At 39.7% G+C, this 26,543-nt stretch overlaps 1 protein-coding gene across 1 annotated transcript; it reads left to right on the forward strand.

Moving 5' to 3' along the window:
* Window positions 1–477: 477 nt before the first annotated feature.
* RB195_002375 (uncharacterized protein) lies at window positions 478–26,263 on the forward strand (the record flags this gene model as incomplete). Its single annotated transcript, XM_064199609.1, has 26 exons — window positions 478–530; window positions 1,986–2,184; window positions 7,102–7,183; window positions 11,485–11,610; window positions 11,665–11,778; window positions 11,895–12,049; window positions 12,109–12,217; window positions 15,578–15,625; window positions 16,291–16,416; window positions 16,554–16,759; window positions 16,809–17,042; window positions 17,114–17,254; window positions 17,315–17,421; window positions 17,500–17,668; window positions 17,810–17,909; window positions 17,976–18,135; window positions 18,900–19,008; window positions 19,069–19,176; window positions 19,413–19,490; window positions 19,569–19,697; window positions 19,771–19,862; window positions 19,916–20,022; window positions 20,325–20,479; window positions 20,832–20,996; window positions 21,475–21,642; window positions 25,853–26,263. The coding sequence occupies 26 exons, from the start codon at window positions 478–480 to the stop codon at window positions 26,261–26,263; spliced, it is 3,651 nt and encodes a 1,216-aa protein (XP_064055490.1).
* Between the last annotated feature and the right edge of the window lie 280 nt (window positions 26,264–26,543).

The raw sequence follows: 26,543 nt of genomic DNA on the forward strand, positions 1-26,543 counted from the left end.
AGTAGTGCAACTTTGTTGTATTGCCGATGCGATGAATCATCATCTCTTTATAGCATTCCCAGTGACATTCATATTTTATATTATTCTTGCTTGGTCCTCTGTATTGGATTTTGCTGCAGGGGGAGAATACCGTTATGTTCACATTGTGAAATGAAAGACAAAGAGGATACCCCAGCTTACAGTTGTCGCTTAATTTTCACGGGTATAGATTTAATGTTTTTTTTTGTTCTTTTTTGGAGAATGGGAAAAAAACAGGTGTATGGAATGACAAAAGTGTTGCAAAGAGAAAGTACTTTCTTGGAACGAATATAAATGGATGACTTCTTAACGTTCCGTAACATTGAGTCTTATGTTGCGTTCGTCCGTGGATGAGTCACTGTGTGCACACCTACTAGCGTATCCTGAGCATTGATTATTGTTGGATTCTACACTATTCGTAATGGCAAATATCATCATGGATCTTTTTTCAGTGTCACAATGGGCGAGTATGGTGCTTCGTTGGAGGAGCTCCGCGCCCTTATGGAGTACAGGTGAACGCAAACGTATCTGACTTTATTTTCCTGTAGTCTTTATCTTGTTTTTATTTCTTGGTGTAAAAAAGATGTAATTGATCTGTCGCTACCACTAATCTTCTCACCGTGCGATGCTCCTAATCTGCATAATTTCGCCACCGGAGTTATGAAAAAAGGCTTGTGGCTTGCAAAACTAATTGCTAACGATTGAGATTTCATTTTTTTTTCATTAAGCAGTTATCTTTCATTTGTTCTCGTTATAACTTCTGGATTTCGTGGTGCCATTCGGAGTAGCGAAGATGCTTCTGCCATTTTTTCTTCGCTTACGAAAATAATTTTCTTCTATGTCATTTCATTACACCATTTTTATCACTCTATCATAATATAAGTGGGATGTAGTAATCGAAACTTCAGATTTTTCTAAAAGAATCTTCAACTTCAGAGTAATATTATTTGTCTAAAGAGTTGCTTCTCTTAGTTGTCGTTGTCACACGTCTTCGATCTGTTCTACGGATCCACTTTCAAACGTGAACCAAAACATCCTCGTGATCTTCTGAGTGCATCCTTTCCTTCTCTTCGCTTATCCACAAAACTTTTCGAGGCCTGTCTAGCGGTGTAATGCTCTGTGTGCTGTATTACAGCGACAGCGGAATCCCTTAGCGCAAGCTAAAGACGTTTTCATCTCAGATTAATTGGGCATCGAGTGATGAAGATAGAGAATATAAGGGGATAAGATGATGAATTACTTAGTTGATTCCGTTTGGATTCACTTCTTACGATAAATTCAATTGCAACTGTGAAAATGAGAGTTGAGATTAAATGGGAAGTATTTATTAGTGATATTAATTTTTTCGGCTGATATCGAGTGCTGTGGGAAGTTTGTATAAACAGTAATTGCGGCAAAGTACAAGTTGATTTAGCTTGCTCTTCTAACAACAACTGTTCCAGGCATACTGTCGACTTACTATTGTTACTGTCGTAGAAGAAAGAAATTAAATGAGTAATATATCAGTATAATTTGCTTGATTTCATCCCATTGAGTTTTAAACAGAATTCCTATTTTGACGTATTCAATCAATTGAAGTTGAGTTTTCTAATCACTAGTTGCTACATTCAAGAGAGGTACATGATCAAAATTTAAAATGTAGGATTTCGGTCTAATCGAATGATATCACATATCATAATAATCTTATGTAAGCTGGCGGTCAAATCGGAAATGTAAATACATATCCTCATGCCGATTGTTGATTTAGAGTGGTTGTTTCTTATTCATTAGTTTGCATTACTGCAGATGGGTTAATCTACTGTTATTTACTGAATTTCATCCCATTTCGCTTGTTTAATCAAGCTATTTGGAAGGAGGTTTGGGTGATACTCAAATAACACTGATTCTCCATTTCATCCGGTGTTCTGCTTTATTTTTTCTCATTTTTTCCTTCATTATCATTCTGTAGCTAGATTATTTCTTTTTAGGGGTGCGGAAGCGAAGGAGAAGATCGACGCCGACTATGGCGGTATCACGGGTTTATGTGAACGGCTGAAAACCGATCCAAATAATGGTATACCGAATACGACTTCCGAGTTGGAACGACGGCGGGCCGTTTTCGGTGCGAACGAAATTCCCCCACATCCACCGAAGTGCTTTCTGCAATTGGTTTGGGAAGCATTGCAGGTGCGTCAGATGTTTTTAACTATCTGTTTTTCTGTCATTGCCTCTAATATTGCATAGTAATACTAAACTTGCATTGTTTTTCTCCTAATTATTGTTCATCATGGTGAATCATTCCTAGGTGCGTGGAGTAGGTTCCTGTTGTTGGCTTAGGCTGCCCATTGAGTTCTAAAACATCTGAGGTTCTCTTTCATTGGACTATCACAGTTCTAGGGGAGTGTTTACGAGAGAGTAGATATTGTTGCATGAGGAGTGGGAGCTTCAGCAATTCATTTATGGTAAGATAGTGTAAGTAGTGATGGGAAAGATGCCAGCTCTTTAATCGAAGACTTCTTGAATGCTGAGCGTTCCTGTTCCATTTGATGCAGCGAGGAATTTCTGTGATTCGTATAATGCGAGTGAGAAAAGCGACTTTCTCTCGTTAGATAAGCTGATACTCAATCCGAATCCGCTGTAACTAAATTTGCATTTTTGTGTGAATCGTGGTTGGTGATTCTTCTAGCTACTGAGCATTATTGCCTGAATAATTGACTGGGTTTCAGGTAGCGAATGCTCTGTAAAATATGAGTTTCTTTTTTCAAAATATATGATATATATCAGGTTATTTTCGAATGAATGATTTCTTGATAACTGATAACTTGCTGATGGATTCTGTCCCTCTTATGTTCCCAGATAACTCGCGTCAGTGGCCAATTTCCTAAGTGTAGTCAATAAACTTTTTCTGACTTTATTATTACGTTGATACCAACGTTCTCACTGGGATCCTCTGTAAAACCATTTTCCTACTTCAAGAAGAACAGGTTTTTTTTTTGTTTTATCGAATTACGCGTGTTACTTACATTTCGCCGAGTTGCACCAAGTTTGCTTTATTTACTCACTTTGCTGCCACTTTTTTTTAAATCTTAACTTTTGTTCTTGCTTATCTGTTCGCAAGCGCTGTTACCTTTTCTATCCTGATCCATTCATGACACGTTGGGCTCTTTCAAGAGTACCTCGCATTACTACTCAGTACAAGAAAGGACGCGTAGAGCTGCGATTGAAAAAAAAAAACCGTTCGCACATGGTACGCAACGAACGTTGGGCTTGATATCTATGATGCGTGTTAAATGCTAACGAGTGAGCCATCGTTATTGAATTGACGGAAACAGAACTGGTTAATCCTGTTTTCAGGTCGGAGTAGTTTAGAATACTAATTAAGTTGGAATAATTTCTACATTACATTCGTAGTGAGAAGTTTTCCCACTTTTTCTACAGCCTTTATGAAATGCAGTGCATTCATATTTCCAAGGGAATGAAATACACTCTGTCTTTGTCTGTTTATGTTGAGAAAGCGCGGCTTTATTGTTACCTGTTGTAATGAATCAACCGTTCTTCAACCCTGGTACATTGCGAAAACTGCTCTGAGCAGCATTCTCGGTTAATTTCGCCCTCAGATTGGTGGAAATGGGACCACAATGCGTTTTTTCTGAGTGCTACTAATTGGCTGTCACAGCTGTTATGCCAGCCGCGAGTAGAGCATTGTTTTTTAGGCGAACACATGTAAATTGTCCATAATTTACGGTTCGGCTTCGTATGCATTGTTTTTGGGTGGAATTTGGAATGTGTTGTTACTGAGCTTGCAATGGCTTAACCAATTTTTAGGTTAGAACGTTTTCTCGTAATGGAAGTAAGTAGGGGTTTCAGCATATTTTTTTACTTATATGGTGTCAGTGATTTTCTTAGGCATAATTTTAAAACTGCAGGAAGTCTGAACTTTTTCTTAACTGTTTGCATTCGTGATTTTCGTTCATACACCACTCGGCTACTGTGATCATGATCTTTTCGAAGGTTCCTTCTCGACCATTTCATAGGGTTTTTTGCCAATAGATCACGCTTCTATTTCGTTTTTTCTGTTTTCTAAACGTTTGTATCGACGAAATTACGATGAAATCTGTTCACCTTGCAAACATAGTGCAGGTCTTTTTTTTCAAAGGGTTCTTTTTTTGGAGTCTCGATGAATCGAAATCGGAGGCTTCAGCGTTGCTCGCCTAGCTATGTGTTCCCTGAGGGCCGCTTTGTTGAGCAAACGGGATGGAGAAAAGGAAGCGGGTGGAGTAACTAGCTGCTCCGAAACTGGAGATTCATGAGGAATCAGCGGAGGAGAGGGATTACGTAGTCGCTTCAGTTGAGGAGTTGTTAGATCAAAAATTAAGAAGGACTGAGTAATCTTGTTGACTACGCTTTCTTCAGTGGGCTTCCGATTTGAAAGTGATGGAAAAGGATTTCCAAAATTAGGAACAATATAGAAACCTTTTGTATCTACTCGATGACCAATTTTTGGAAATTAGTTTTAAGCTTGGATATGATTGAGTTCTTCTGCATCGTCTTTCCCACAAAACGTGGTAGTACAATCAATCATAATTAATGCCGTCGTACTCGGTTTCTCATTCATTTCACACAACCAAAGTTGCCATGGAGAAATGTGTCTTTCACGGACTCTGCATCCAATGGAGAACGTGATTTTTCAGTTTCCTGGGGAAATTCTTGCCACTTTTTTTTTGGCGGAATTGGATCCGCGAAAGGATGCCATGAGATCAACGTTCACTTTCAGCGGCTTTGACACGGTCGTGAAGTGGATTTCACGCCTGGTTGCTTTCGTAGGGTTGACTGGAATTATGCTATGACGTAATGGATTCGTTGCCGGGGACTTGATGTGTGGGAGTTGACGTGTACACAACAGATATATTTGGAATTTCTCAAATGTGAAAATTTAAATTTACTTCTTCCAATTTGGAAAACATCATCTTGAAACCTTACACTAGACAGTACTATTTCGCGTGGGGTTTCATTGCTTCCTTTCGCAGTATTTCCATTGTTGCCATCTAAAGCAATCCACTTCTTCCGCACTAGAATGAAGTTGGTAGAGTTCTCTGTCCTTCGCTACTGATATTACTGCAAATATTTTTTAGATCTAACTCAGCTACATGCTTCACCGAAGAAGCTTTCTTTTCCTCATCAAATTTCCAGAGGAAGGGCAAAAACTCGAACTCGTGTGCGGACTATAATGAGTAATGGAAGTGGAAGTTTGTAGTGGGTCTGAAAGTGCCCTCGAAAAACACGGCAAGCTGCGCTCGTTATCTTTTCGTGGGCACCATCGGCTGCATGAGGTGGGCAGGAGACGCGGGTGTAATTGTGCTGCCCCAACGCTGTTATGCCGTATAAAGGGCGGAAAAGGCGATTGCAACTGTGATGTGAAGATAGATAGCGCTAGTTAGTCTTAAGAAATCAAGAACAAGAGAATGACGCTTAAGGTGCATACATCACCTTAAAGTCCAGAAATCGTTTTCATCGTAGGTTCGGGACTACTAGTTACAAATTTTGGTAGGGATTTAATGTTTTGTGTGGTAACATGTCATCTGTTTTTATTTTCAAAGTGAAATGGTTTCCTAAATTGAGTTGAAGAGCATGAGGATGCCCGTGGAATCTGAAATACCTACGGGCATAAATTGGCAAAACATTTTCATCCAAAAAAACATTAAAGAAAAACGAAGCTCCCATTGACGATGTTCCATAGAAAACCCGACTGCAAGTCTTTATGTTGACGTTCTTTTTTTGTCCAAATTATGCAGTTTTTCAATGTCCTAATCAAATCCGACCAAATTCGCTTGCTAGCTCATCTTCGCACTCATGAAGTTTTGCAACAATTTCTGCGAAGTGAAGGCAGAAAATGCGTCGCATAATCTTTATTTGCAATGAAATTTGTTACAAAGTAAGCCTTTCAATGGGTAATGTTCTTAGTATTTCAGTTGATAATTAGAGATATGCATCGAAACTGTTCGTTGCTGCAAAGGTGGTGTTTCGAAGTTGTTTTCATGGATGATGTGACTACAGTCTCTGATATTGAATGGAACGCAGGGAATGAATGCGATTCTTTTTTATTCTCGCTCCTTATCTTCGACGTAACAGTTGCTTCTTCTCTCTGATGCGTAACTATCGTTTTTGTCTAAAGCTCGATCATCTCTGTGCAGGGAGCGTTTCGTGGACAATATAACAATTATGTGATATGTTTCGTTTTGGATTACGAGCTAGGATGAGACTTTCTTCTCGGTCGGAGTCTGTTGGACAATTAGATTATACTAAAGGCATAGTCGGGGACATCATGAAAGAGAGTTTTACGGAAGCAATTATTTTTCGACTTCGTCTCGCTTTTGAAATATTATTTCGTTTGGAAGCCATATCGAATGACACTAATTCCTTTTGGAAGGAGCAATAAAACCTCATGCTTCTAGCGAAGCGCTATTGGCTGGATGGAGAAAATATTCGTCCCTTTTCTGGTGAATGATCGTGGCATTTTTCTCTCCAAATCGCCACACTGGTTGCCATTCCACCCTCTAATTGCTCCGACATACGTGTGGCCTCAAGCTTGAATAGATTTGGAAAGCGGTAAATGCGCGCATACGTGGGAGGGGTGGAGGGCGATGTTCATGCATGAGATCCCACATCAGAGCATCGCCACCTTGTCAGAGAAAAGCAATTTCTATGCTAGTTGGATCTGCGCGTAAAATGTGATTATTAAGTTATACTCAAAGTAGTATTTGTAATATCTGGCCCCTACATGCCTTATCGGTGATAATGATTTTAATGAGATGCCTTTGAAGTTTTAGAAAGTGCTACTCGGAATAAGGGAAGAAGTTAATATGAACAAGTGGTAAAATGTTCATGTAGGAATTTTCTAACAAACTTTTAAAATGCATAACTACAACACTTCTGAATTGGTTGTCATTTCTCGCATTATGCGGAAGTAGAGACCAGGAGTAGTTTTCATAAACTAGAAAAATAAAGTAGTAACGCAGTCTGTATTGAAGATTTATTGCAGCTACCAAATTCCAACACAAAGCATGTAGACAAGATTTAGATTACAAAATCCTCATATTTTTTCAGGATGTCACATTGGTTATTCTATTGGTTTCTGCTATCGTATCGTTAGCCTTGTCCTTTTATCGGCCGCCGGATGACGGAACAGGTGAGCTCTAAACGGACATCCTTCGATTTGTGCATAGATTGGATTTCATAGTATCAGTAACAGATTTTGGAGTGTCGGAAACATGCTTAAAACGCTAATTTAATTTCAGTCGGTTTCTGGTGAGTTTGAAACCGAACCGGAGGGTGGATTACGTGTATGTTTATGTAACTGCTGTTCTTAATGTTTGTTGTGTAATTAAGTGATCTTTCTTTGCCATTGAATGTTCGCTATTGGCGAGACGAAGAGAGTTACAACGTGGTAGTCAGCAGGTAAAGAGTATGCGTGTATGTTTTGACGACCGTCAGCTGGCGCCGTTTGCCTGTTCCGAGCATCAGCGATATTGAGACTTTCTGCTGCAACAGGGGACATTAGGATTCCTCTCATCTTTCTGGAAGTATCCAGAAGGATGATAGGAAGAAAAAAGAGAGCTATTTATTTAACGCTAGTATTCTTGTTTCGCAACAAGAAAGTAAGCGCTCTTATCAGTTAAAAATGTCATTAAAACATAATGAATAGTGGAAATTGTTACTAAATTATGGGGTCCTATAGTTAGAATTTGGAGGGCTACTCGTTTGTTCTCTCGGACGGGCTCCACCCGTAGTCTAAAGAAAATTGTTTTAATTTTTCATTAAGTCATCAATAATTTTCGATATGGGAATTGTAAAATCTTCGTCCTAGAATTAGTCAGTAATGCTCACATGTATTTGTTATATCTACGGTATTTTCATCGCACATTTCCTCGTCTCGAATCGTTCTATAGTATTTCGCAAGTCGCAAGAAAAGATATCCTACCTAGCGTTTGAAACTGGTGCCGAAATACTCAAAATTTCCCGCTCAGAAGCCTACAAGATTCCACAACTTGGCTTTGGAAATTCAAATGTTCGGTCGCCCCTTGAGAAACGTGGTCTTTCTTGTTCGTTGAAAAGTTTGCATAGGTGATTATGCCTTTTGTGAAGGGGAGAGATAATCGTAGCGTTCATATTTACAGTCGGAATGTAATTGTATGCGAAGCACTCGATTTACAGTTTGAATGCCATTGTCGCTGGAATAGAACATAGTGATACAGATTACAATATTGTGCTATTTTTTTGTGGTAGGATTCTAATTCATCGCGCGAAGAGTGGAGATGAGACTCGTAAGCACAACCTGCATCTTCGCTACCTATTTAGAATAGACCAATAACCAGTTGTCAGTCATTTGATATAACTAACGCGGTCGCGATGCAGTTACCAACAGACCCTAACGCAAAGGTCAGAAATTATTCATGCTGTTTTCAAGTTTTCCCTTTGTTGACAGGATGAAGGTGATTTCGGGCTGTTAACTTCATTCTTCTTCGAACTGAATCCTCTCTATTGATTGCAGAAAGTTGAGGCTGTGGAAGTCTTGATTTTTTTTTGCTGAGAAAGCGTCACAACAGCTGTTGGAAGTGCTGCTCTGGTTTTTGCAAAAATTGCTGTATTAGAAAGTCAGAGATTCTATTGAAGCATACATTAGGAAATAATTCATTTGAAGTAACAGTAAGAAATGCGATGAAATAGGTTTGTATGTGATAAGGTGAGAATCTCAGGGAAAAGAAGAACGAGAATTCATTTCTGATGCCCTCTACCATGATGGTCAGTACATATTAAAGCCTAGTGTTCTCTTTTGAAATGGATTAAAACATTTTTGTGAACTGAACTTCTCTAAGCGATTAAGCTATCAAGAAATACTAAGTTTCTAGTTGTTGAGGAATTGCAGTTGATTCCTCTTTGTGTAATTACGTATGTGTATAAGCAATATTTGTTTATCTGTTCTTATAGGAGAAAGAAACAAGTGAACGTCCACCCTAATTTTCTTTCATGTGGTGAAGTACGTTATGACATTTCTATAAAAAAACGCAACATTATCTGCGTTAATAAAAAGTGCTAACACGAGTCCTTAGTTGCTAGTTAAGATCTGATCCTGCATCAATGAACATTCTTCTGCACTTACGATGGGTTACGAGGAAAGAATCTGTTACTTTAGTTCTCTATATTGTTGATGTGGATGTGCAGTTTTGTGACAGCGGTTGAAGAAATCGTACACCTGAAACTATTTGTGAGCGGCTGTATAGCGTAAGCATAATATTGATGTAGTAATCGTCTTCCAGAAATGTTCTTGTTGATAGCTCTAGAAGAACGTTGGTGGCGCTGCTTCTCGCCTTTTGCAAATCTCTATCTACGAGCAGCAAACGCTTGATAACTCGGCGAAATTCCACTAGCATACACGTTGTGCCACAGCCGGTCTGACGTCAGCACTGCACTAAGCCGCTTGCCGTCCGGCTGCTTTCATTTGCATGGCCCAGGAATGATCGGAGTAGATTTGCACCGTGTGGAAATCACTGGTGTGCAATGAAGGAGCTCGACACCGTCGCATCCACTTTTTCTTAACATCCAGCTCATTGTTCGTGAGCGCATAAGCGAGTGCTTCCTTGCATTATTCAGATTTGTGCGTGCGTGTAACAACTTCGACATTTCGGAAAGGGATTGATGAAGTTTTGTAATGTCGGAGGCTATTCCCCTTAAACTTAAATGTGTCATATATCAAATTTGCGTAGTTGAGTATTTTTTGATTTATTTAAGATTACTTAGTTATCAACGTGTTGTGTGTCGACAACGATGCAATTTCAAAACGTTGGGCGTGAGGAGAAAAAATTGCATTACCGCAACGAAGGGTCGTTTCGTGCACGGGGTCCTCGTTTTGATGATGGCGAGGGGTCTGAATTTCGGGGAGAATTAGTGTTCCATCTAGCCTTCAAAGGAGTATTTTATCTACTACCAAGTGCTTCATTTTCAATGGTTGCCTTTACCAGAAGTGAAATGAGCTCTGTTGGAGTTAGCTTTTCATACGGTAGTAATATGAATATGTGAATTGTCGCCGAACTGGCCCAACTTTAGGTGGACATGCTTTTTCTGCTGGATGAAGCATTTTAGTACTCGTAGATTTGTACCAGAATAATTTTAAATAACTGACTTGGTTATTTATTATTACGCTCACCCTTTTTCCACATAGCGATCCGAAATTAGAAGTAAACAGAAGTGCTTCACAGCAATACTGGATTTCTGGGAGCAATTAACTTTTTTTAGAATCTCAGATGCGTCAAATTGACCATATTGTGGGTAATAATCTTTCGACTGGGGTGTTTACTCAATCTATCTTACTCTGCGTACTGAGGTTTCCGAATTGGTGGTTCAGTCAAGTTTTTCCGTCTAGTTGTTTCAGCCGTCAAATTTACTCATGTAGGGATTTTGTTTGTCGATAGTTACATCCAACAACATAATCTGTTAATCTTTGGAAAACATTGGCGCGTACCACCCGACCCAGAGAAACACTTTTGATAATTATTTTGTTGTGTGTCTGGTTGATTCTGTGAGTTTCAGGGGAATAACTTCCAAAAAGGACTCTTTTATATTTCCACAGGAGTAGCTGAAAACTTCATATCGTCTTACATTCCCATCTAAGCGCGGGTGCGCGCTCTCTGGGCATTCGCTTATTGAGGATGCTAAGCTTGCCGAAAAAGTTGAAGCGGGAGAGTAATAATTGAAGAAATGAGGCAAACTGAAAGAATATGTTCCCTTCTGCGAAAGACGGACCATTAAACGACGAAGAATCGAATCACATCTGCTCCTTCATTACATCTGCCATACTGCACTGAGACAGAGAACTCGAAACATTAGCCGTACACAAAACATATGTGGATTTGATTGAAGCCGTAAGGAAGGAAATCGATTTTCTTGCAAGTGAGGGGCTCGATGTCGAGGAAGTGCTTCATCAATAGTGTTGACTATGTTGTAATTGGATGATGAATGAGATATCCGAGAGAATTATATGTGTGAACCCAATCAGAATCATATGACTGACTGCAGAATAAAGGAATGTTAGTTTAGCATTTTGCACAGTACTTCTACATCAAAACTATCAACTTCATTTTACATAGAAAGCAGGAAATCCAGGATTTCCTGCTTTCTATGTAAAATTAAGTTGATAGTTTTCGTGTAAGAAATGTATGTAAATGGAGAAAAACTCAATAGTTCACACATATAATTCTCTTGAAGATTCATACGAAATTTTAGTTTTTAATAGTATAATTATGCAACTTTACTTTTTATTAGCATGTAGCACTGCAAATCAAGCATACTGTTTTTTGACAGTACAAACTACATAGCACGAGCAATGTATTCAAACCAATTCTCAGAAATTTCTCCGCTCATTACACTCTTTTCCTTTGAATATTATGGGCAGGGTTAACAGTGTGTCTATCAGGCGAGGATTTCTGATTCCAGGTGTCGGCGCGGATGACAGCGAACACGAAGCTGGTTGGATTGAGGGAGTCGCTATTTTGATATCGGTTATTGTTGTTGTTTTGGTGACGGCTCTTAATGACTACACTAAAGAACGGCAATTTAGAGGTTAGTGAGAGGCATCAAATATTTTGACTGCGAACAAATCCTCATTTATTTTAGGTCTGCAGGCCAAAATCGAGACCGAGCATAAGTTCGCTGTCATTAGAGATGGCCAGTCGATCCAGGTTGTTGTGAATGAACTAGTAGTTGGTGATGTCGCTCAGATCAAATACGGTAAGATCCATTGTTTACTGTAACTTGTTTACTGTGCTTGTTTACTGTTTACTATGTGATTTTCAATTATCTGAAAGAAGAAAAGACTTCCTAGTAGTATTAATAGTTTCGTTTAGGTGACCTGCTGCCTGCTGATGGTGTTCTGATCCAGGCGAACGATCTCAAAATCGACGAGTCTTCACTGACCGGAGAATCTGATTTGATTCGAAAAACACCTGAACATGATCCGGTTATTCTCTCAGGAACGCACGTTATGGAAGGATCTGCAAAAGTATGTAGAATTGTATTAACAATTAATACATCTCGATGAAATCTCATCTCGATTACCAGATGCTTGTCACTGCCGTTGGTGTGAACTCGCAGACGGGCATCATCATGACGCTTTTGGGAGCAGCAAAGACGGTGGCCGAAGAGGAACGTAAAGCAGCGAAGAGAGAAGGTGTGTTGATATGTTCTGTATCTACAAATACCTGTATGCTTGGTGTGGTGTTTTTTTGATGGAAACAGTAGCGATATTGCTAGTGAAACAAGTGTTTCGAGTGAACAGTTCTCATTCTTCCGTTCATTGTTGTCCATTCATTAGTCAATAAGTGTCTAGATGTGTTCACTGTTTCAGTTCCAGTAAAGTAGTAGTAGGCTGGATGTGTGAAGGTATGAAATGGCGTTTTATTGCGTGGGCTTCATGCTTCTGAATCATGGGAGGTTAGCTAAGCGAGGATTTTCGAAGCTTTAGCACGCCTTCACTTCTTTATGACGTTTGTATGAAGTTTATTTGTTTAAACTAGCAATTATTGCAAACACAAGGAAATATAACGAAGTTTTTAAGAGGGTTCTTTTTTACATGTTTGGCTCAATTTTCCTCCAGACCCTTGCTTGTTGTTTTGCATAGGTAGAACACTACAGTTAGTCATTTTCTATGTTGTGCACAAGGCTTCAGTATAACCAGTTGCTAAACAACTAGTCAAGTCATGAATCCTGTGAATGCTTATTGTTTATATCATTTTCTCGGCGATATATTATTACTTGAGCGCGAATTCGCACGAAATTCTGCATCGCCACTGATAGTCCGGAGTGAGCAATAAGGGGTTCGCATCATTCCTGTGTCTTAAAAGCCTAGCATTATGTGCAAAAGTGAACATCATTGCCTTCAATTGAAACTGTCTTCTTATTTTGGGATTGGTGATGCAGCAAAAAGGGAAAAAGATGTTCTGTGGTTATAGAAATAAATCTCGGAAAAGATTTGACATATAATGAAACAATGCCGGAAATAACATATATATATATATATATATATATATATATATATATATAATATAATATAATATATAATATGTATATGCTGCCTCCGCAAAACATTTACGAATTAAGGATGTGACCAGCTTCCATGCATTTGTACATGTTATTGTCTTGATATTCATCTGGATCGAAGATTGGGAAGCAAAGAGCTCAAGTGAAATGTACTTGAGTACCGTATGAACAGTTTTTGAGTGGGCAGTTGCATTGATAGCTGACTATTGTCTTACCGAAGTAATCTGCTTTTCATGTTTTTAGCGGGTCCATGTCGCCTTAGACTGGAATCCGCTTGCTAGGATATGTCTTGGCATTTAAAGGCAGCGTATAACGAAACTGATAATAGTTGGATCTCTGTGGGCAGATATAGAGTTCGTGTTGTAGATTACGATTAGGGATTTGACTCTGCTCAGTTCCTCCTTATCGTCCTGTAAAACAGCGAGGGAAGCAGCGTTTGTTCCTAAGAAGTATGTGAAGATACTCCACCCCTGTGCTCGCATCTACGATAGAATAATCGAATGTGAATGAAGTCTCTTTAGCAGACTGTTGAAGTAAAATCAATGAACAGGTTGCTGAGGGAATCACAAGGTGTACAAGGATGGCGCGTTCTAAACCTTATATTTGCCCATAGAGACCGCAACATTGTCAGTTTCGTGATACGCTGCCTTTAAACGACGTTGTTTGGAGGAACTGATGTTATATGAATGGGCTTCCTAACAGTTAACTATTTTAGTCTCCTAAAATAGGAAGAAAAAATAGTGTGGCCGCTATTGGTAATAACCTCTCCCATATTTAAGAACCTGAAGAACGCTTCTCGAAAGTTTCGATATAAAATAGGAAATATTTTAATTTGTTGATTCAGAGTAAGCAATAACTTGTATTGCTTTGAACTTGAGAACGATAACATGAATATTCTAATAAGAAGGATGAGCGAGGTGAAACGTTGAACATCTTATGTAATTATAATTCCACGAATGAGTTGATTGCGTCAAGGATTCGCACAAATTGAACAAAAATGTCTCATGCATCCGAAAATGTTCTATAGAATTCGAAAGCGGATTAGTCGGTTTAGAACGTCGCAGTCGTTCGCTATCCAAGAGCAAATCACAACCAGGCATAGGTGAGCGGCAGCAATTTTTAGTGGAGATTGAAGAAGGAGGGCGTCGCTCTCCTTCTCTTTTCCCATTCTTGCTGATGTATGTGAGTCCGTTGGTGAACTATCTCTATGTTAACTATCATGAAGCTCGTACCATCATCTCTAACTCTGTCATCTTTCCAGTATTTCTCTCCTTATTTCCTTTTTTGACTATCTTTCTATCGTTTTGTAGCGCACTTGAATGAAGAGCACTATAATATGTTTGTGTACTCCACTATAGCAGTGTAGTGTATTGAACTTGCAGCTTGCAGTTTGTAGTTGTGGTAGAGCGGATACACGAAACTTCTTGTATTCACTACTTAAATACTTTTGTTGTAGACAAACTCACGCAACTGCGTTTCTGAAGAAGGATGAATTTCAATCTTTTTACAACAGAAGGATTTCTTTAACTTCAAGGCATTTCTGTAAACAGAGGTCGTTTTAGTGGGTGTATCAAACTGCTTGCAGAGCGCTTTGAATGAAGATTTGAATTTGTAGGATGAAATGCCGTTGAACGAGGCCCTTGAACGGATCTCTCTATAACATATTACGTTTGAGTGTTTAGATGCTTTGCTACTCTTGCAGGAAAAAAAATTCTTATCTGGCTTTGTAACTGATTCGTTGTAAAGATTGGTGAAAAGAAGTCGGAGTGATGTTCCATCCCTCTGAAGCACATAAGACCTGCTTTTCACTGCTGCTATGCTCTTTTTGTAATTTTTTTAAACGGGTAAAGAGTTTTTTTTCTAAGTTTTAAATTGTTTGTGCTATTATTTCATTTTCTTCTTGGATTACTTTGGGAGAACAAGTATGACAAAAGACAAAATTAGGTAATCTTGAGTTCAACAGAGATACGGCGAAGCAATTGCGATCAGGAAAACTGTCTGTGCGAACCATTTCGGAGCGGATACTCAGCAATGTAGTTGGTATGCTTAAAGATGCAAAACTTTTGAATACTTGATATTTCCTTATGCAGAGATTTTTTTTTAAGATTTTCCCTCAGAATTAGGAAGATCCTCATAAGTTGAACAAACGTTCCTAACGTTGCAATTTTTAAGGTTCCATTGAATCACGAACTGTCTTGAGCAGATATCTGTTATTTTTGCACTAGCATGGCGAATGCGAATCGTTTAAATGCATGTGTTGTGGTGAGTTGGTGAGATAAAGTAGCCAGATAGCTTCTGACGATTCAGCGGATATATTCGGAGGCGCAGCATTCAGAGCTGATAGTTTTCTATGCATTTTTCCATTGTTTTCCATCTCTGTCACAGATGTGCGTTGTAGTTGTGGTAAGGAATGATGCGTATACGCCTATTCACCTGTATATACACTTCACTCCATCTATCCACACGTAGTTCTAGCCTCTCGTCGTTTCAGGTGATGCTGTGCAAGAAACCGACGAAGGCACCGCTCAGGCTTTACTGGGTGAGTTGTCTCGTTTTTTCTCTCCTACTTGGTATTGTATGCACTTTAAGCAGTGTTTCGTGTTCTTTTTCAGTGCAATTTTTGTACCAAGGAAGACCAAGTTTCAAAAAAAAAAAAAAAGATTGTTCTGCTGCTTGCTCTCATTTTTACTATCTCTCCTTACCTTATCGCTGTTAGATCGATTTCTCATAAGAATGTTGATCTAACAGTGACTGAGGTTCCCTCCGAACCCGATTGTTTTATATTGTAATGCTGTTTGTGAAGTAGTTGTATGCTATATTTTTTATTACGCACAGCGGTGAAGGCGCAGCACTCGGAATAATTTTTCTATATTCCCTTTCTCTTTTCTATGATATCTATCTTTCTATTTCTTTTTGTTGTCTCTTATGTATATTGTATCATTGTCGTCGTATTACGGCCTCAGTGACATTTTGTGACGACAAGCGCGGCACATGTAGGACCTCGACACGCTTTCATTATAATTTCCTCTCCTCGAATTTCGCTCTAGAAACTTCAAAAAGGAGTAGAAACGCCAGAACTTTACTCTTCATTTCATTCACGTACTTACTGCTAGTTTCTTCCTTTTGCTAACGCCTTGGCATTTTAAGACTGTGTTGGAAAATAGAAGGAAGTCAGGCTAAAAATGATATACGAGAACTTTTCAGATGTGAAAGCTGATGGAGCAGACGGGGTTGCTAATGGGAAAATTGTCGCTGAAGAAAATGAAAAGAAAGAACGATCCGTGCTGCAAGCGAAACTGACTCGACTTGCTATACAAATCGGCTATGCTGGTAACTTTTTGAAGTTTTTCTCTACTTGATGAACAAACTTTGTTCTTCAATTTAACCTCTTTTCCAAACTTATTTTAAGAGGAGCATATTTCGTTTTTAATAACTTCAATAAAGGCTGTTATTCATGTATATTTAAGGATCTTTCGTTGCTGGTTGCACAGTGCTTATTCTGGTGATCCGTTTCTGTATCTCACGATATGCCATCGAAGAGAAGTCATTCTCTCTGGCGGACTTCCAACACTTCATCAACTTCCTCATTATCGGAGTAACGGTGCTTGTGGTAGCTGTTCCAGAGGGATTACCATTGGCTGTAACATTGTCGCTTGCCTATTCCGTCAAGAAGGTAGGCTGTAGAATAATTTCTGTGGCAACCTTAAGAGATCTGCCTGCAGATGATGTTGGATAACAACTTGGTACGTCACTTGGATGCCTGCGAAACCATGGGTAACGCGACGTCGATTTGTTCGGATAAGACGGGAACGCTGACTACAAACAGAATGACTGTTGTACAGTCATACATAAATGATGTTCACTACAAAGAAATACCCAAAATGGAGACACTTAACAAAGAAACGCTAGAGTTGCTACTCAATTGCATTTCGATAAACAGCAGTTATTCTTCACAGGTAGGTTGTACGTACGTACTTGACTTTGAACTTTCTGTTAGTTAATGTGTAGAAGTATTACCATCTTTCAGGTCATCCCCGCTAAGCAAATGGGTGAACAGGCTACTCAACTCGGCAACAAAACAGAATGTGGAATGCTTGGGTTCGTACTTGCGCTTGGTGCTAGTTATCAAGATATTCGCGACAAAAATCCGGAGGAGTCGATTCCTAAGGTTTGTGGCAGTTAAATACTAAGCATGTGGCAGTCACAATAAACTGGATCAGTAGTTTAGGTGTACACATTTAACTCTGTTCGTAAAAGTATGTCTACTGTTATCAATCGACCTGGTGGCGGATTCCGAGTTTTTAGCAAGGGAGCCTCAGAAATCATCACAAAAAAGTATGTTATTCAGGAATCGTCCAGAGCGGTGTATTGTCCCAGAGTTTGAAAATTTCATGTTTATTTATGATTTTCAAGATGTAAATGGTTCCTTGGCAAAAATGGACAGTTGACCAAGTTTGGCCCGAAAGATGCTGAAGCATTGGTTCGGAATGTCATTGAGCCCATGGCTTCGGATGGATTGCGAACAATCTGCCTCGCTTATAAAGATTACGTGCCAGCTGGTGGAGCAGTTGGTGAGAATCAGGTTGGTTAAAGGAGTTTTTTTTTCAGTTTAGCAAGTATTTAAAGTAAATGTTGTTGTAGCCTTACTGATCCCCTTTTATGCCTGCGTTATTCTCCTCAAGAATAAAAATAAAATTATGAAAAAAAAAACAGAACCGCTCAGATTGCTTACACTGGTGCGATTGATTGGGACAATGAGGACGCGATAGTAAGTGAACTAACAGCTATAGCTATCGTAGGCATCCAGGATCCTGTCCGACCTGGTCAGTTTCTTTCCCGTTTAGCTTCTTGCAATTACAATCTTAAACCTTCCAAAAATCGCCCTGCAGAAGTACCAGCTGCTATTACGAAGTGTCAGGAAGCTGGCATCACTGTAAGGATGGTCACCGGTGACAATATCAACACTGCGCGCTCAATTGCGACCGCTTGTGGTATCCTTAAGCCCGGAGAGGACTTCATCGCACTTGAAGGCAAAGAGTTTAACGCAAGGTTTGTCCCCTTTTCTACAAAAAAAAGGATTATTGGAGGAACGCAAAGCATTTCTGTGTTTCATGCTAGCAGGGAGATTTTTTTTGTTTCGAGGGCTATGGATATACTGCACGTAGAGAACTCCAGCACACCATTTCTTAAAGTTTTTTTTTTCGTATGACCCCGTTTTTGCGTTCGTATTTCATTCATGCTGGAATTTATCTTGTCACTAAGTTTCTCCTATGTGTAGTCTACCCAGCAGCTAAATATGATTATTACACTTTTTTTAAACATGGTATGTAGATGTGTTCAGAGAACGAAATGAAATTGGTTATTTTTCGAAATTCCTTCCATGTTGTTCATTTTGGCTTAATTACGGTGCTGGAAATTGTTTGTGGCCATTTAGTAAAGGTAATTTAGTACCGTTATGGTCAATGAATTTGTGGGAAAAGATATTAGATTAGTCGATTCGCTGTTTGCTACAAATGCATGTGCCTGAAAGCAGGGTTCCTGACAATTCTGACACTTTTGAAACACACTGTAAAACAGAAAGGAACGTTACGGAGGATAGTTTTTACATACGAGAAATTGGGAATTTTTGATTCTATACTTACTTCTACTTCTACTACTTGAAACCGGACGAGACGTTCGGATTGCAGTGATTTCTTGAATACTCTAAGAAAGCAAGCGACTTGCTGCCATAGGCAGTTACAAAATAAGATATTTTTTGTCGTATCTCAGTTTATGCATTACTGAATTATTCTTCCAGTTTTGATTCCTTTTAGAATCCGAGACGAGAATGGTGAAGTTTCTCAGGAAAAACTGGATCAGATTTGGCCTAAGTTACGTGTTCTTGCTCGTGCCCAACCATCAGACAAATACACTCTTGTGAAGGTATTGTATTGCTAACTAAATTTCCCCAAAATTCATTTGCATGACTCGCAAACCTTCCAGGGCATTATTGATTCTCGTGTGACGGATTCGCGTGAGGTCGTTGCGGTAACTGGAGATGGGACAAACGACGGACCTGCTCTCAAGAAAGCTGACGTCGGCTTTGCTATGGTGAGTTCGATAAAATGTCCTCGGATGGGGATTGAGTGGCTTTTTTGTTAGACATCTCCAGTTTCACCTGTAAATCCACCCGTGAGATTTGAAAAACTGCGCACTTCATTAATATTCAGAACTAGACTTATAAGAATATCCGCTCAAATCCTCCATCAGAAAGCTAATTCACCGATTCGGGTGAATAAAAAATCTTAGTGTTTTTTTTTACGATTCAGCATTCCACATTATTTAAGGGTATCGCTGGCACAGACGTGGCGAAAGAGGCCTCTGATATCATACTCACTGATGACAATTTCACTTCAATTGTGAAGGTTAGGTGGTGTTTTTGCAAAACCACCAATATTCTCATTATTTAGTTCTTCCTAAAACTATTTATATTCTTTTTTTAGGCAGTAATGTGGGGACGTAATGTGTACGATTCAATTGCCAAATTCTTGCAATTCCAACTTACTGTTAATGTTGTTGCTGTCGTAGTAGCTTTCGTCGGTGCTTGTGCAATCCAGGATACTCCACTAAAGGTGAGCTCTCCTCTTCAGTTTACATTTACTATACATTTTTTGGTTGTGAATATCATCGCCTCTCTTCCTCTAGGCCGTACAAATGCTTTGGGTGAATCTTATTATGGATACGCTTGCTTCGCTTGCTCTTGCTACAGAAATGCCAACTGAAGATCTTTTGAAGAGGTGCATCGTTTAGTCGTTTTCAGTGCTCACATTATAATGGTGTTTTTTTAAAGGAAGCCTTATGGGCGCACGAGTCCTCTGATCTCTCGCACCATGAGCAAAAACATTCTCGGCCATGCGCTATATCAACTTGTAGTGTTGTTCGTACTGATTTTTTACGGTAAGTGAATTTTGATTGTTGTATTATTTTGTAAAGGTTGCACATCTCTTTAACGCTTGGTTGCGCTTTTACAAAAGCAAGTCTTTTTTCTTTCTTTTTGCTGCACTATGCCTGTACCATTGTTGTAGTGTGTTGGTAAACAAACATTTGACGAATTCATAATTTTCGTTTGCTTCGAGGCTTGGTGAGGGTGGGAATCACTTAATAATCAGTTGGATATAAAACAACTGGATAAGTAATTCGTTAGGTTTGGGAATTAGCTGATAGTTTTTATAAATTATTGTTAGATTTAAATCATCTAGGAGAGAAATTATTCGACATTCCATCGGGTCGTTGGGCTCCACTTCACTCGCCCCCTTCCGTCCACTTCACTATCGTCTTCAACACTTTTGTGATGATGACGCTCTTCAATGAAATCAATGCGAGGAAGATTCATGGAGAAAGAAATGTCTTCACGGTAAGTCCTGGTGTGATCTGTTGCTTTCAGTATCCTTTTTACTTCGTTTTGAAAATGTGCATTTTGTGTATGATTTGTGAGTAATACTCCTCAGATATTAGGATATTTATCGTTACAAACGTGTGTCTTATGTAAGTGTACATTAATATGAAACGAGGCATTTTTAACATTTACTAGACAGAGACTGGTCTGTACGGTTTTTGTGTATTAGCAATAGATTCCGCCTCATAACAGCTGAGGCATAATACATATTGATCAGATAACAGATTTAGTTTTGATGGGATTTTTGTGGTGTTGTGAGTGGTACTTTCCGTCTAGGTTGAACCGTATTTGACAAAGTGAGTGCTTGCAGGGTCTGTTCTCGAATCCGATTTACTACGTGATCTGGATCGCCACTTTCATCTCACAAATTCTCATTGTACAGTTTGGCGGTCGCTGGTTTAGTACTGCATCTTTGAACGTTGAGCAGTGGTTGTGGTGTTTGGCGCTTGGAGTTGGTACTCTGCTCTGGGGACAGGTAGCTAATTTTCCTTGTTTTTTTTTGTTCGTAAACAATTACTTTTGCTTCATTTTTCTATCTTTTAACGCAAGTCAGAACCCATAAAACCTTCTCAAGCTTGTCATTGCTAGGACATTCGTGGAACAGAGGTGAAGGGGGTCGAATAAGTCTAATTCGGACATAGCACTTTTGATGAATGGTATAATACAATAGAAAAACATATTTAGGAGATGATAATTATGACCTCTCGTTCAAGGGTGGGTGTGGTAAGTATACATATATCATCCAGTTTTTGTACATACGTGCGCTCACAATTAATTGGTTACCTGAAAATCTCCCTTCGGTTTGCCTCCTCTCTTTTATGTGAGTTTCAGACTTCCCTGTCTAATAGTTAAACAGTTACAAAACATCGATTCATTAAGATGACCTTCTTGATTGAATACAAGTCCAGCTTTTATAGATTCTTCTTGCTTACTTTCAAGTGAAGTTATTTCAGGTAGTAACAACTATCCCAACGGGCAGCCTACCACAGAACATGACGATCGGCTCCGGCGAAGCACCAATGAACGACCCATTGATGCCGGATTACGAAGATCCTGATACTCACGAAAAACGTTCCGGCCAAATTTTGTGGGTGCGTGGCCTGACTCGCCTACAGACGCAGGTACGCTTCTTCGGATGATGCTAACTTAGAGTAATTGTGTTGAGAAGACGGACTGTGGCAAGAGACAATATTTTGTCTCCTTGAAACAACAGTATAGTTAGTCTTTGTGCTGGTTTTTGATAGTGTTTGAAGGAGTTTCTAATCAGAAGAGGGAAATTCCAGATGGAAAACGTATTGGTAGATAAAAAAAAGCTTTGCTGACACACCTCTTTTTTGCATATATATTGCCCTGACAATGTCCAGCACTACTAACCATAACAGTGATTACATATCATCCAATCCAACATAAGTTGTTATGGATGTTCTGTGATAATGTGCGGAAGCCAAGAGTCTGGATCTTCATGATGACGCAATGTTTTGATTTCCTGTACGTGTCATTTGGTTCGGTACCAATCGATCGATATTTATGTGAGGGCTGATTATATGTATGAGGGTGGTGTATCGGCTTGCAGCACAAAATCGCAACATAACAAAATAATCTTATACAAGACATCGCCGGAACGGAAGAAAAATTTTTAGAGCTCTATCGACGAAAAGAAGAGGATGTGTGTTTTATCTATACTGTATGTGGCCTGACGTGCACACAATTCACGGATATCGACGTATCTGTGTATATGTGCGTGTGGCGAGGCGAAACGTTTGCCAGAAAATGTTAACTGACTGACTGACAAACACAGACACGCGGAAAATTGTCCTCATGGTTCATTCAAAGGCCGCGTTTGAGTTGCTCTCGCTCACCACCCACCCCTATTCTATAGAAATAGTTGCTCATCTAGAACAAGTAACTATTCTTCCTGCGTTTCTCCAATATTTGTTTAGTTGTAGGTTATCCCACCCCCGGTGACTTGCGTTTCAGTAGATCTCACTATAGCGCTGCCAAACTGTTTCGTCGTTCAGTTATTTCGATTAGTTTCGTCATAGACGAGTGGATAAAATGAGATGAGTAGTGTCTGTGGCAGTACATCCTGATTTTATTACAATTTGTGGATTGTGAACGTGGTTCAACTGCTAAATCGACCTGAACATGATGCGGAACATGCTAATGCTTGCTTCACCTTTATTCTGGCATTTGGGATGGTCCTTTGTCAGCCGTTTTTGTTTCTTAAGGAGGGTTTGATTCTGATCAAATACTCGGACCTTCCATTGTAATCCAGCTCTTTTGTGCCGCAAAGAACCAGGGCTCGAGAATCTCGTTGTCGAATCAAAAAGCGGTCGAATTTATTTATATAGATTAAGGCTATTACTACAAAACAGACACCACTCGAAGTTTTGCCATTGTATCGTCTATGGATTTCAACCACATAAAAACTAGAGTACGAAACGAGTTGTCGGCAGCGTTCATCGTTTAGTTTGCAAATCCGCATCCATCACTATCCTTTCGATTGTTTTCTGGTTTGCTAGGTCATTGTGGTACGCGTTGCGTGCGTGACGTCGATAGAGACACATACTTATTTCCGTTTTTTCTCCATATACATCCGTACACTCCACCCTCACATGTAGTCGAGTGTCGCCAGTAACTGTTGTGTACAGATGTGGCTTGTCGTCGACGACTACGGTGACAATTGATGTCGCGTTGGTCATCGTGACGAGAGTACTGGTTGTTGTGTTGTTTGTTTTCTGATTCTGACACATTAACCAGTCCAATTACCACTGTCTCCATGAATGTGTTGGGAATGTGTTTAAATGTGTTGTCCTATGAGTGTGGCAAAAAGTGGTATCGATCGATACATCAATTCACTTCAATATGCTGGACCTATTTTATTGCTCCTAGAAATGGTATTTATCCTCATTACACTGGCGGTTTTTTTTTGTTTCGGTTTCTGTTTGTGCGTGTATTTGTGCGTGGGTGTTTGCCTCTTCACCTGATGTCATCAAACCATCTCTGATTTCGGTGCAAAAGGCGCGTCATCTCCCGTCAGTATTGTGCCGGTCCGCAGGCAGTGAACTGACGGAGCTTGTGGGGTGGCAAGACGAAAGGGTGCGGCAGCATGAGGATGATGTGGTTTTGAGGAAAGGTAGGAGGTTTTGAAACGATCAGTCGACGACGGTGGTGCGAAGATAAGTTTTTGCGGTTTTTTTGTTTTGTTGCTCACTGCCGATTCGACGTCGTTTCCTTTGTGATCTATCCCGATCCCCCGTTTCAGCATCCAAATTATGTTTTTTTTTCGTCCCGAAACCATCTCCCACTGCTTCGATACGGCAAATTTGAAATGTCTATCCTCCATTGTGGTTTACTCTACCCCTTTCCTCGACAGGTGCATATATATCACGTTGTTGCGGTGTTACGGGTTTGTGCCTCAAAAACTTTGTGCAGTGTCAAATAAAGGATTCTAAGGGCATGCCGTGTGATGCATCGTAATGTGCTTCACGTGTTTCGAAGTCCTTCATATATGCAGTGGATTTTGTAGAAAAGAAAATCTAAATATTGCACATTTGTAACCTGATAAGCCAAGCTATATGAAGGACTTGCCATTTACCTACGTGGGTGCGCCACATTCTCTCCCACCCAATTTTACGTTTCTTGTTCTTTTATTCTCTAATGCAACGACATTACTGCTAATGATTGAATTTAAGAGTGTTTTACCGTTATTTAACCCTAAACAAAAAAGTTCTTTTCTTCTGAAACCTAAATAACTGTGCTCATCTACTAGATCTATCTTGGATATGATTTAAACGATAAATTTCTGGTGTATACTAACATGATCAGAATTTTCACCGTCAATTTTTTGCTCCTTTGAAATATGCGCTCTTGGCTGCTGAAATCTTAACCTTTAATGAATGTCTTTCTTGTTTTTCGGGAGTGTGAGGAAATTTTAGCCAGTGTTTCGGCATCCAGGAGAGAATAGCTGCCTCATACCTTTCCCTACTTCTTTTACACACCCTCAAAGTCGCACCCACTTTTATTTTCAAACGCTTCGCATGACCTTATCAGTTGCATTTAAATTACTTCTTTGTTATTTGAGTGAGAAGTTTGCTTATTTTGTTTGTTCTTTAACAAAGTTTGTGTAGATTGGGATGACAACTGCAAGAATCTGCATTGACAATATGTTGTCAAATCATGAGTGTACATAGAAAATTGTTGAGGAACGAACACCTTTCTTCCTTTCAAGCTGTGTTTAGTTATAGACGCGCTTTAATTTCCTAATCATCCCTCTATTTTGGGACCAGTCACTTCGTTTAAGTTTGAATGAACAAGAATGCAAGGCTATCAATAACTTAGTTGCAATCCCCCATTCATTGTCACGAACTGCTTTATATTAATTTGTTCCGTTGGGACAGTTTTCCGATTTCCGTTTTGTTTTGTCTCCAGAGTAGTCGGGCAGCGTGGAAAGTTGGTTCTAGTCGCTAACTGTTCTCTGTTAATAATTCTATTCAACATCACCAACTGCCGCGCTATGCCGTCAGACGCCTTGCCACCCCATGTACAAATTTCATCTGTTCGTGTCGTGCCAATTGTTCGCCATTGCTCGACATCTTACGATCAGATGAAGTGAGCGGATGCGAGGAGATCCTCTGTGTGCGCGCGACGTCGCAAGCTATTTTGTAGTAAACCTTCCTCTCTTCTTTTTGTGGATGCACTTCTGTTCATGATTTTGGTACTTCTTTTTTGTTGCTATAGCGTTGTTTCATTTGAAAGAAGTTTCCTACCCTTTGCAAACATCGGAACTCTTATCAGTTGCTGAGAAAGAGATATGAACATTGTGCATTCATGTTTCTAAATGTTAAAAAATATCACTCACCTCATTTTTCATTGCCAACAGGTGAAGAACATTTGCTTACGTTTTTAATCATATGTTGTTTTTTGACGGGAGTGAAGCAGTTTAGATTGACAGTGGTGAAAGAACCTACTTTCGGGATCAGAGCTGATCATTTTGCGAAGAAATCTGGTCGTGACCATTTCCTTTTCCGAAGCAACAGCTCATTACTTCGACGTACGAACCTTTCAGTAAAGCAGTATTGAAACTTTCATTCTATAGCACTAGTATGAATGCAGACGAACTTTATCATCCACAATTTAAGAAATGAAATTTTTCTGAAGAATTCTTTTGATTACCATTAGTTTCCTACAATATTTTGGAATAGAGCTGCAAGTATGTAGAACTTTGAAACGGACAACTCGAACATGATGCAACTGATACTAATACCGATGTTAGCATGATAAATGAATTTTGCGACGTATACTGAAAGATCCTCTAAAGCATTGTTTCAGCTTCGTGTGGTGAAGGCATTCCGATCGTCATTGGAAGAATTTGACGAGCGGCGTTCTATCGCATCGACACATTCTGTGCAATCCATGCGTGGATGGTCACGCTTGGCATCAAGCCCTGACCCAGCCGGGACTCGAGCAGCTTTGGCTGCGTTATCTCATAGGCAGTCGCCGCAACCTTATCCATACTATCATCATCAGCAACCACGTACTCCTTCGCCACAACCCCAAATTGTGGTTGAAAACGGGGGTGGTGGAGGCAGTTCCAACGTGGCGTCGCCAACAACCGGAAACGTAAAATTGGAGAAGGTGCCTTTAGTGCAAAAATGGTCACCGGACACGAATTCTTCGTACTCTCAGCGTATCTCAAAAAGTATGTCTTTGGACACGCCGGTCTCAGTAGCACACGTCTAACCCATCACGATGCTGCTTCCAGAAGGCAAAAGAACCAGTTCGACTATGCGGTGTATAATATTGCACTAGGAGATTGAATTTTTTATATGTATGACGACATGCGTATGCACTACGGTGCTCTCGCGGGCACGCCCGCCTCCACATTGCCTTGTTAATCGAATAACAGTACCCGGTCTGGTAGCAGTTGTGCTACAATGGTTTTCCGCAATTATTGTTGCTTTTCGTTTTGAGTTTTGTCGTTCGTCTCTTCAAAGACATCCATCTTTTACTTCTGCGATGA

Source organism: Necator americanus, chromosome IV (assembly GCF_031761385.1).
Source record: "Necator americanus strain Aroian chromosome IV, whole genome shotgun sequence".
Classification (NCBI taxonomy): Eukaryota; Metazoa; Nematoda; class Chromadorea; order Rhabditida; family Ancylostomatidae; genus Necator; species Necator americanus.